The following is a 13371-nucleotide window of genomic DNA, read 5'->3' as shown; positions in this document are numbered from 1 at the left end:
AAGGTGAAACGAATAGATCAATTTATTTTAGCATCCAGACAACTATATTAGAGTTCTTTACACTGTCTTATGTTCGTTTGACTAGTAATTTTTTGTCTAAAATGGTCGAAATAGAATTGGTATGGGAAATATATAGCTTATGATTTTCAATAAAATGAATAATTATCAAATCAATATTTATAATTCTTGCTATTTGTCTAAACATTGTGACATGGTAAATGATAAAAAAAGTCGTATTGCCAACGCATGTATTGATCTCAAGCAGAGACGTCATAACATATGACGTCATAACATGGTTTCGTCGTACAGAACTTAATGACCAAGTGCTACATATATGCATTTTTCACAAATAACCATTGAACTGTTGGATTAAACAATAAAACAATTGTTGTCTAAAGGTTAGGTCAATATGGGGATTTATCAACCTCTCTAAAAGGCATTATTTCTATGACCTCTTACATAAATTACCCGTCCATAGTGTGTGTTACATGAAAGGTCTAGATTTTCTATATTTTTTATTGGAATGATAAGGCAAAACTTTGAGACAAAAATAACTAATAAATCACTGCTAGTTTTCAGTTTTGATCAGCAAGCCATTCTAAAACTGTATATAGTTAACACAAAATAGCATCTGGTCTGCATGGCGGTAGGCACAGACTAGTTCCAGTCAAGAGAGAACATCAATGCTGACAGGATAGAGAAAATAAGAGATACAGATCTTGCAAAAATATATACCACTCTGGTTGCCAATTTTCCTTCATCAACATGTCAAACCGTCAAGGAAATATTTTACAGCTTTGGCAGCATACTGGCTGTGGTTTCCGCATGAAACAGATGACTATTTGATAATGTTCTGAGAAAATACAAACCCATTGTTTGTCCATGAACCATCAAAAATAATGTTTATGTTACATAGTAGCAGAAAATCTAACTAGTTTAAAATAACATTATGAATTGAGTATGATGATCAAACGAGTACAGACCATCTAAGCAGTAGGGAACTGAAGCTAAGCATACAAGATAAGCACATTCTGTGTCTATCTAATGTTATATACCTTGCCGAAAAGATACCTTATGTTATAGCAATAAAAAAAAAATACTGGCATATATATGCAATATATGATTATCATTGTTACTATGGGATGTGTTCTGGTATTTAAGTGGATCGAAATGATCTTATACCGCCACAGCTACATGTACAAAACGAACAGTTTCGGGTAGTACAAATATTCAAGAGGAAGTTAAGCTCATTTTCTTAAAACACTGCTACTAGATATGCTTTGTACCAATACTATGTGAAACAGAACATTTTGAACTATGCTGTCACGGCTTGATATGATTGAAAATATTTTTCAGTCATACTAAAAAAATCAAATTAAGTATTATCACATTAATGACAATAGAAAATAAATAGCGGAGTAATACGAGAGATAATATTCTTGCTAAAATGTAACACTTTTTCAAAAGTTATCTTTCATTTCCTTAACGCACATTTTATTTTTAGTTCTACTATATATCCTCCTAAGTGTTATCCACCAAACCTTTATTAAATAAGTGTCACAAATATGTTATAAAATGTAAAAGATAGGTTAACTTTAGAAAATATGTTTTATATGCATATACAAGTATCTTCGCATATATGTTTTTTACAGTTTAACCAGCGTCTTGTATCTTTGCATTTTTTTTTTTTTTAAAAAAAAAGATCATTCATGTCTTGAAATGTTTAATCTTTGTAATTTGAGTGTGAGCGATGTCCTCTTTAATTTGAGCATATCATCAACTTGAATGCGAAACTTGTAATCTTTGACTTATAAAATCACAACTTAGGGATAGGCACATTTTTGTATATCTATGTCTACTTTAATTTGAGCACGTCTTCATCTCGCAGACGTAATGTCATTGTGAGTTTGTAAACTTATGAATTCACAACTTGAGTCTCACGAATAGACACATCTCTGTTAATTATACACCTTCCGCTAGGCAACTCGCAGTATTTAACTAGCATTTCCATTATACAGTCCTAGTGGTTGAAACAAATTTATATCATCGGTCTTAAAAGCCTTGCTATGGGTTATTTTTTTTCAATGATACTTAAAAAAAAAAAAAAAAAAAAAAAAAAAAACAGCCTTAAAACCTCTTTCCTATTTTTCAAAATATTATTTTTTTTCCTGAAGCAATATTTTTCTGAGAGTAATTTTTTATATGCAGTTTACAAATGATATAAATTGCGAAGTAGTCCATACGTTTAATTTGCATTTTTTAAATTTTTTTAATAAATTATTTTTCGTATTTATCAAATTTAAATAGTGTAATATTTTTTTTTAATTCTAAAGATTAATTTCAGTCAGCAAATACTGCGGCTAGGTATTTGATGATATATAAAAAATATCTCAATATTCAAATCAAAACATCGGTCAGTAAATGAATAAAATGACATCACTAAGTTTTCAATTTTAATGAAATTTTGATAATGTTATTTACGGCTTATTTTTTTTTACTTGCGCATTTTTTTCAATAATATATCACAGCAAGCTTCAAAATAATAATATCGGTAGTAATAGTCAACGCACAGCTGTTAACAAACAGCGCTATAGTTATCACTATGCTCCCCTCTAGCGACCAAGGTATTGCCCATCAGGACACATGCCGACATTCTTGTGTTACGTTGAATGTTTGGCATTCTACCTACGTGATTTTACAATATTCACACTTTTCTCCAAAATGTATAAGGCTTTATGAATTTTTTATTTCTTAACATATTCAAAGGAGTATTCAGTTTTGATATTTCTAGAACATATTTAGACCTGTAAAACAAAACTGATCATAGTTCCTATAAGAATGAAAAGATACAAAAAATAAAGGACACTAAAGAAGGTAAACATATCCAACCCAAACACAATTACAACTACGGACGACCTACTAGTTAAAACGCCACAAAAAGTATATGCACCTTTAACAACAATATTACACTTGTCATACGTGTAACAACTGACACTAACATTACTGACTGTAAACAATAAAAATAGACAAATACAAGTTTTGAACTACATTAATGTGTTTCCCCGGACGCGTTATTTTATTTATTAAAACAGTTATACATCAGATTCACTAGTCATACATGCTTACACCAAACTCAATGCCATGTTTATTGACATATTTCCATTGCCACATTTTGAAAAGTCCGACAGAGAGATTAGGATCTAAAAGGACCGTAAATCAAATAAATAGGATACCTTATTAGTTAAGCTACCAAACCATTACATTTACATATTAAGTACATGTACCTGTTATCATTTAGTATACAATTTGAAAATGATTGGAATGAGAGCACGTGCCCTGTGATATTTGTTTTGCCAAATATGATGAAAACCTCTAAACAAACTCAAATATAGCATCAACATGAATATTATGATCGCATATTGTTAAAATGTCATACGAGTGTATATGGACGGATAACAATTCTTTAAATACCAAATTAAAAGATATTCCCACGGAACACAAAGGAAATGAATTTGTACTTACTGATGTGAAATACGTAGACGCAAGAAACACCGAGAATGAGTCATTGCTAGCTGGAGAAAAGCACACACATTCTGAGACTGAAGTGAAAAAGAAATCAAATCTTGACAAATATCTTGATGACCTTTACGAAAAGGAACTCGTGTTCCATATTGATCAGGAAGAAACTGAATTAATTCAAACAGGTGTTGAAACATTGGTGAAAGAACTCATACGCGTCACCCGACTGGAAGAGAATGAAGCTATCCAACAAGAAACTATAAAAGTTAAAGCAGCATTCAATTATTTACAAAGTATCGACGAAGAAAGTCTTGAAGATGCCGAGCTTATAAAAGTTGGAAGTTTCTATGAAGGCGCACAAAATGCATTTCCAAATGATTTTGATTTCGTGTTCGTCTTAGGTAATTTCAGAAGTGATCGGATTTTACGGAGTGTTGTGCGATACGAAGATGCGCGATATGATGTTTTGTATGACCTACATTACAAGGACAGGGACAATTTTGTCCATAACGCTCTGCGGACTGTATCGACCAGGATACGGAGTATTTACTTCATGGAGGACAATAGGGACAGAATGGTTGCTGATGAAGAAACTATCAACCTTGGAGAAATGGAAGGGTTCAGGTCGATCGTTTTTGACAAATACGTCATAATTGATGAGAAAGCTTCCAAACTGCGTTTCATATATCAGAATGAGTTTGGACACGCCACGTATATCAATGTTAACATCATTCCGGCTTTCAGAGTATATGAAACTCCAGGGTTAAGAGAAAACGACGAAATATGCAAGTCGCCATTTGTTTCGACGGAAGTAGCGAGAACCGGAAGTGTTTTGATTGTTTCTGGACTGGTGTGGTTCTCACAGTCGGAGGTAGATTTCATGAATAATGTTCTGTCTAAGCGGCACAAGAAAGTTTACAGAATAATCAAGTATTTAGTCGGAGGGAGAATGTATACTGATGCTATTTACGAAAACCTCGTTGAAACTGGGCTATGGCGATACAATACAGGTATAATGTCCTCGTACATGGTTAAGGCCCTCATCATTTCACACCATTATATTTGTAAGCGCGATGAGAGTGAACACGAGGCACCCTGTGTAATAGATATTCTGACGCATCTGAAGGACATAAAGTCTAACAAAAACGTCCAGCTGCTGACCGATGTTGTGCACACACCGAACTTCTTTCGATCCGAGGTTCGATACAACAGGCTTCGAGATATGTTAGAAGTATTTCAAACTTATCAAAGATCCTGTAAACCGTACTGCTATGAATCATGCACGACGGTTCCCATTAACAAAGCTTTGCTTGATTGTTTTGGAACACGTGTGTTCCGTAAAGCGCTGCCTAAACCTGCAGACATACAGAGAAAGAAAGAAAGACCAAATGCTATGGTTGCATACTGTCCAGTAGTCATAAACTACCTACTGATAATTGCATTGGTTCTCTACGTACTTGTTAGTTTTCATATACTAACTGGGTATTTCGGTGAACCTTATCCATAGAAAAGAAGAAGAAAAATTACACGATTTGCCGTCCAAGAGCTAAATAATGCCCGGCAGGAAATCAGAAGATCCGGGATCCTACAAACTGACTGTGCATTTCATTTTTACCCGGTTAAAGTACATTGTTAAATGGGCTAGAAGTCCTGATATGTATAAGAACATATATGTACATCATTTATTCATTTTAAATTTAAGTCCACTTGTTATATTATTCAACTCAACTAGAACATAAGGGATGTAAATAATGGAGGCTGATTTAGAAAAAAAAAATAAATACAACACAACAGCGTGTGTTATATTACATTCGTAGTATGAAAGAACATGTTTATTAATAAACGTCTTTTTGCTATTACATGAATTTATCATGTAACAAATACGTGTAAATAACAGTCGCCATTTTATTCTTTTCATTTTGTCAAAACCATTATGTACTCATATATTTCATACGCCCCTGATGCTGGAAAACTTCACGATGTTTAAGGGATGTCTTAGTACATTTTATGTTGACATATGAAATAAAAATTACTAATCTCTGTGTCCATCTATACAATGTTCTTGAATGTCATCTTGAGGTATGCTAGAGTTTAGACTTGTTCGAGACCATCAATTTGTACTTTTTCACAAAACGCGAATGGTTTCTCAAGAAAAAATCAGCGATAATTGTTTACACCTTTTTAGCCTGTCCCTGAAAGAAATATTTTTCTTCATAATTTCAATTAAACATAAACTATTGCAAAGACACATTTTAGGACTATTTACTGAAACAATGTATGTACATTTAGCTACCTACTTTGTTAGAAAGAACAGTCTACCAGTTAAAGCTCAAAATTCCCGTTTCATATAAAAAAAATCTTTTAATCAATACACTGCAGCTTTATAATTAGAAAAAAAGTAGGACATCTGTTCTGTATGGATTCTGTAGAGTGTTCAGCTGTGTGAATTTATGGAACGTATTCTGCGCAGTACACTGCATTAGAATGCGAACACTAACCTCCCTTCCATTTGGATTATGATAATTATAGTCGTTTGAATGCTTACCTAAACATTTAACGTAAAATATATGATTGTCTTGTAATACAATATATAAATGATATGTCATAACAGACTTAAAGATGACTTTGAAAATAACAGACATTACTAATAGTGATAAAACACATACTTAATTGGACAAATGTACGGAGGTAGTGTCGGAATCCTTTGTATTTGAATCTTTGTTTAAGTCAAGGGCTTTATGCAAATATGCATTATAAAACAAGATTTGTGGTAGAACGTCTGCTCAAAGGACGGGGTTCGTGGGTTTGCTGCATGTCCGCATGAAGACGTGAACAAATGGTACAAGTAGCTCCCTTGATCCAGTGGCTTTTTGAAACTCTTGAACTGATAATGAATAAAACCTTTAACAGAACTCTATGTTAACTTTGAAGTTGTCATTAACGCGTCCAGTTAACTCCAATGAAGTTTTTAGAAATGATTTGAAGACAATTAACAGAAAGTTCGCTGACCTTTGTATTGGTTTATAAATTAAAGTAGATTGTAAGGTATATTTATATTTTCATAAATTGTCCTTTTCATATCGATCTTTAGGAACTTTCAAACACCATTAACTTTTAATCAGTCAGCTGCTTAACTTATTAATGAAATGTCACTTTTCTTGATACTATCTTGTATCAATCACACCAACAGCTACGTGTCCAGATGTTGTTTCTCTTAATTTTAGAAAACTTGTCCATTCATTTCTAGAAACTTGACTTATTAAGGCTTGTATTGAAGAAGAAAAAGGATAGAAATGGACGGAAAATTCATAATAGTTGTTCTTATGTTGGGAATGCTTACCTTGTCTAGTGTGCAAAATTTTTATGTTGGTGAGTTAATTTGTATATTTATCTAAATATCTTTTTTTTTAAATATTCCCCTTTCTGATACTTTCAGATTAATAGAAATTCTAGTACATCACGTTGACTATTATTTGTTATACATTTTTCTGAACCCGCGCAGGAAATGCTGTAGTGTATGAAAACTTTTCTACTCACAGACAAAGTCTATACAATTAAACCGACCGTAAATAAAGTACTTGGATGATAAACATTAACAAAATACATATTCCGGTCTCATAAATCTAGTATATAAAAAAATTTTGACTCCGATATATGTTTTAAAATGATTCCAACGCGGTAAAAGATCTACTATAAATTCTGTCGGCCGTAACCGAATTAAGAATATACATATTGATATACTAGTAATACATGATGTCTTTGTATGTTTTCTTTTTAATTCATATTCAAACAGAGATAACTATATTGCCCATTCGTTTTTCATGACATTGATCATTCGTTTCTACTTTGTTTTATCTCCTCTTCTTCAAAATAGAGGACGTGGTTACCCATATAAGCCTTAAATAATCTACAGTAACCAAATAGTTTTATCTTCTGCTAGAATTCAGAAAGCAATGCAATGGATGCGAAATCAAACAAGAGTCCCAGTTTCTGTGTCTTTTCACTCTAGTCCGCAAATCAAGCAATACATTTGAAATCTCATATAAAAATTCACCTAGATGCATTTTAATGCTAATCCAAACATGAAGGCATCTTACCGACCAAATTTACATATTTAGTTATAAAGTTCAAAACATAATTAAATAAATGTTGGCAAAATATTTGTGCATGGTCTGGGAATCGAACCCTAATCGACTAATTGGAAGGCAACTACGCAAATCTTTACAGGAGATAAAAAGATATTCAATTCCGTCGGTTGTGTAAGGTTAGCATGTGCCAAGCTGTCGATCCGGGTTCGATTCCCGGCATAACAAGAAATAGAAATAATCGTTTAAAAACCTTAAATAGATGCTTTTGGTACTCCCGGTTATTGATATTTAACAAATGTTAACCGCTTCAAGGAAAACAGAATGGTAATTAAAAATTGTACTTTGTCAAACCCAACACAGTGGCTTTGCGACCAGTATGGATCCAGACCAGCCTGCGCATTCCCTTTGTATTTTCATCCTTGTTCTTCTTTCCTCTTCAAATCCCCCCCTCCCCCACCATTTTACAACTTCCTCATCCTCTATCTAAATTTCACATAAAGTAATAATGTTTGAAGCAACCCGTCTGTAATTTTTTTTCCATTACAGCTTCTTTTTGTTGTGGGCCTATTTTGCTAATGTGTGTTTTATGTGCTCTGTGTTTCCGAGAAATCTACCCTTACCTATTATCTTCATTAATTTTGCTGACATTTTATGATAAAATTTAGACTGTATGCAGAAAGAAAAACATGGAAATTATTACATATAATTCCATAATCAATGGGACCATAATAACAGTGGGATTAAAGACTGCCGGGTTGACTGTTTTTTTTTTTGGGTAAATTTGCTGAGGAAATGGCACAAATTGTATTCGCCAAGCGAAAAAAAAGTCTTTCACATTCTACTCATTAAGGCATGTAGTAATGATGTTTGACTACGAAACCAAGGCTTGTGAGTTCGATCCCCCGATACTCTTAACTAAACGTTACTAAGACTGAGATAAGTTTCACGTTCACGGTGCTTTCTACATAAAAAACTCATGGAATCTTCCGGAACCGATACATCTTCTATACCTTGCACTATCCGCACACTTAAATTACTGACAGTCTTCTGAAGGAGTCGCTCATATGGTATTCTTGGAGATGATTATTTAAAAGTCTAAATGCAAAGAAGGTGCTGGCATTCATAATTACCCATGATGGGTATATAAATGTCAATCATTATGATATTGCAACGTCCAGCTTCATTTGCGTGACTATATGTAATGTTTTCTTTAAATTCTTGTATTTGTCTCCTGTTTTTGTATGTATACAAACTGAGAATTTGTTGAATAAACTTGGAATCTTGGAAGCTTCAATGTTGTTAATCAAACAACCAAACAACCAAAAATTCAAGCAAGCAGGCGTTATTTGTTATCGTTTTCATAAAACATTTCATTTTAGAAATAAAATTTTACGTTTTTTTTCCGTTTTCATAAACATTTTTTTAATTTAAGAATTTTTTTTGTAATACTGGAAAAACTGCATATATGATCGGCAACGTTTGGTTAACAAAATGAGTTTGTCAAAAAGGTATTATTTTTTTCAGAATCGAGCACACTCCTCTATCCAGAATGACAAACATTTTACATTATAGACAATGTTTGGCCCTATCATGCATAACAAATATTTTATATATATTATATTACATTTACATTCGGGATAAACTAGCAGCATCTTGTCTCTTTATTTTCTTAAATGATATTCTAAAAAAAGAAACTTATAGTTTTATTGGAATAGTGAGTACTGATAATATAAAATTGTTTTAGCTATAATTTGGTGACCACGGAGCCTTATTTGCTAATAACCTTGAAACGTTGCACTCGTTGTTAAATGACTTAAGAGTTTTGTGCGTATGGACGTAGGGTTATTGTTAATGAAATTAACAAAATGAACCGTGCCATGAGAAAACCAACATAGTAGGTTTGCGACCAGCATGGATCCAGACCAGCCTGCGCATCCGCACAGTCTGGTCAGGATCCATGCTGTTCGCTTTCAAAGCCTATTGCAAGCAGAGAAACCGTTAGCGAACAGCATGGATCCTGATCAGACTGCGCGGATGCACTATGTTGGTTTTTTCATGTCGCGGCTCATTAAAGATATCTGAAAATGGTCCTCATACATCGACGATTCACTGCTATCGTCCAGTCATTCAATTATCTCAGCATTCATTTGTTTTGGAATCACACTTAGAAGCGTATCGCACAACATGCCCAATTTTCACTTCCTAACTTGTTAACAATTCATAACCTGTTATATTTACCCGTTTCTCATAATCTATTCTGCAGAGTTATGGGGCCACCAGGACTGGATGTCGAGATTAAATACAAAAAAAAATGCAAAGTACTCTATAAATGTATATGACATTAGGAGAATTAGGAAGAAAGACAATGAAGATACGCAAAAAATACTGTTAATGGAATATTGTATAAATCAACCAATCGCTATTATTTCAAGTATACCAGGAAGGTCTAATACGTATCAGTTGTTCCAGAGTATACAAATATGTTAGAGACTGATATTGAGCAAGGTGACGCATGCAACGATAGTAATTGAGTCCATTAAATAAAAAGTAGGTTCTCGATGACGATAAGTTTAACGTATAAGTGGCAAAGTCATATTAAGATGCTAACTATCTTCAATACAATACAATAACGAATTGATCTCTGTAACAATGATACTCACCAATCAAAAACTTTTTTCGTCTTGAAGCGTATTATTTATTTAAGCATGAATTTTTAAACTAGAAAAATAGCTTGGCTTTATAGAAGGCCTAAACCAAATATTCCCACATGTTATTAATTACACATAATTTATTACGCATGATAATTTATTACAGTTTATGTTAACTTTCATCTAGGTGCGGTATACACATGTGTTCCTGAGAGTCCCGGTTGTACAAATGGCGCCAACCCAGTTAGCATGTCGTTATGTACTGGTTGCACCATAGATGACATCTGCTGTGATGAGGTAAATAAAAATGACTTTGAAATGGAAGAAAGAAAACAAAATAATTTAAGACACGTTTAATCAAGAATGAAAACTGTAATAGATTGCCTAATGATTAAGAAATGTTGATACGTACATGTTAATCGTAAGTAGTAACTTAAAATTATTGTGATGGTGTCATACATAAGAAGTTTCGTCAGTTCTATTTTATACAGATTACGTACACTTTATGCCAAGCAGGCCTATATCAACCCGATATTGTCACAGGCACGGGTCCAGTGAATATTTTTGTTTAACATAAAAAATTCCTTTTTTTTTCTTTCGCACAAATATATTTTTTATATGTTAGTCAAATGAAAAAAATCGATGACAAAAAATCCGGTCACAGTATCATATACATTGAAAAGGTGAACTATGCGAGCGTAACGCTATGGGAATCTACTCGGCAAACTTGTAGAACATTCCAAAGTCGGAGTTTATACACTTGCAGCCGTTACCTGCGTGATCGTACCTTCGAAACATTTAAAGCCTTCCATAAATACTAAACTGACCCCATAAATTGCTTTGAAAAACACAGTACATAATAAATATGATCTTTGTCTCATTCGTATCTAATATTATTCCAAGATTTTTATGATGTTTAAGTAACGATTTGACTAGAAAGATTTTTTACCGAGTCCACCATATAAGCTTTTAACGCAAAATATGCGTTTGAAAAACTGCTATGAACTCTTTCAATTGCATTGACCTGTATAAAATCACGCTGCAATAATTAAGGAGAGGACTAATCAATGTATCAAATGGATCGAAAACATGTGAAATAGAAATATTTACAAATTAATAAAGAAATTTGTTCGTTTTAACATTTAGCCTGCTGGTGGCAAGTGATTCTTCCTTTGCTACCAGCGCAGACCAAGGCTGATCATGGTCTACACTGTTTGCTATTCAGTCAGTAAATTTTCAGTGAACACACGTTCAAATAATAAGTGGTACTATCCGAATTAAATAATGGACCAGATTTTTTTTTAGAAATTGAGCAGGCTAAACATTAAATATGATTTTCATTGCTTGGCCTGCAATTGTATTTTGTGTTTCTGCAGCAAAAACAATTCCTAAGCATAAACTTCAGCGTTATTTGCTGATTTTAGGAGTTTATGTGGATGGCTTTGTGGCGATACAGTACCGAACAAGTGACCTTTGAAAATGCATAATCCGTATAACAATCAACTTTCAATGTCGGCAAATACAATGAGGCGTCGTTTATCAAACATTTGACGTAATTTCAACTGAGACGCTATAACATTTATTTTGATGATGTCTGACGTCATCAACTCATAAAACATTTTACCTACAAAAACGTAAAACATTCCAATACTTCTTTTTCTGATTTCAGGTTTGATGTTTACTGTTTGCAGATTTCGTTTCCAAGTTCACAGCGGGACTTACTCATAATTTTGGTTATTAAACTAATATATATGTATTAAATGAATTTGGACTGCAAAAGTCAAGAGTTTGTTTTTAATTTACTTTTGGTGGTACCTTACCTGTTACGCTGAGATATTTCTATGTCAGTCTAAGAAAGACTAACAAATGAAATTTTCACACTTTGTAATGAAAGTTCGTTAAAGACGCGCTATAAAATAATTGTCTTTTGTATTTCCATGATGGTAATTATACATGCTTTTGCATAAGAAAATTGAGAAATAACAAGTATCTAGTTACAAATTGACAGTGACATATGCAAGGCCAAGACAATGAGTCTTTTTATTTAATGTCTCAATATATTATTGAATTAATATAGTAATATGCACAATATGTGATGTATTAAGGTGAGTTTAGACTACACTTTGTTTTTACAGTATAAAATAGTTATTATTCTATGATTTTAAAACTATACTGGAAAGAGATTGACTGAATATTTTTGCAGAATTATGAAGTTGTGAAAAAAACCCATTAATTCAGGGAGGGTCTAAATTGTCCACCTGTCGTAAAATAGCTGTATTATACCAGTACTATCAGAATGATTTGCACGAAATGCATATGAGGGGAAAAATTACCTACGTTGTGGTGGGTCTTTGATAGATTATATATTTAGATAACCTATTACAATTAAACAAATATAGTTTCACATAAAACTACCATCTAAAATTACCGAAAACAATATAATGGCTTGGGGCCGTTGCTCCATGCCAAAACCATAAATCACTAAATATCCTTGGCGACTGACATGCTAAACATTGATTCATACATCTTGCGTAAGTATAATCATTTCTACGTTCAATTTTAAAGCTAAAATCGACGTAATATTATTATCATTTTAATATCAGATTTATATAGCGCCCTTTTCATGATAAACATGTTCAAAGGAGCTTTACATATAGCAAACGCAGCCACACAGGGCGCGAAATTCATCCTGTACTAGTACAGACACAGAGCGATTTGACCAGAGGGACAAAGTGAGATAAAGCCCTCAGAACGGATAGAGAGAAATCCTTTTTAGACACAGACTTGTCCGGCTAACTTAGCCTAGCTCTTTGCGAATAGACAGTCTGGTTCTTTAACGTGCCCGGTGTATAGCACCGATACACGCGAAGCCGTCCTTCCTGGGAAGAACCAGTACAGGCCTCTTAGTAATAAAAAAAATCATACAAGCCAACCATAACACACATTTTTAGGGATCTTCCAACAACCTTTCTTATTTAAATTTACGGCATACATTGACAAGAAGAGGGTTTTAAACAATATGCACCATCAAAGGAAAGAAGTATAGGATATTTGTCCGTTTTAGTGTTTGTTCGAAATATATTCCACCGAGTGAACAACATATGTAATATTTTCAT

The 13371-nt window shown here is 33.2% G+C and overlaps 1 protein-coding gene across 1 annotated transcript; it reads left to right on the top strand.

Annotated features, from left to right (window-relative positions):
• The first annotated feature begins 3329 nt into the window (after positions 1-3329).
• On the top strand, positions 3330-12003 carry LOC123526560 (uncharacterized). The gene is made up of 3 exons (XM_045305774.2): positions 3330-6888; positions 10443-10552; positions 11925-12003. The coding sequence occupies exon 1, from the start codon at positions 3428-3430 to the stop codon at positions 5024-5026; it is 1599 nt and encodes a 532-aa protein (XP_045161709.2). The 5' UTR covers positions 3330-3427; the 3' UTR covers positions 5027-6888; positions 10443-10552; positions 11925-12003.
• The last annotated feature ends 1368 nt before the right edge of the window (positions 12004-13371 follow it).

Source organism: Mercenaria mercenaria, chromosome 14 (assembly GCF_021730395.1).
Source record: "Mercenaria mercenaria strain notata chromosome 14, MADL_Memer_1, whole genome shotgun sequence".
NCBI lineage: Eukaryota > Metazoa > Mollusca > Bivalvia > Venerida > Veneridae > Mercenaria > Mercenaria mercenaria.
Note: the sequence above shows the minus strand (reverse complement) of the source record. Positions and strands in the feature narration are given on the sequence as shown.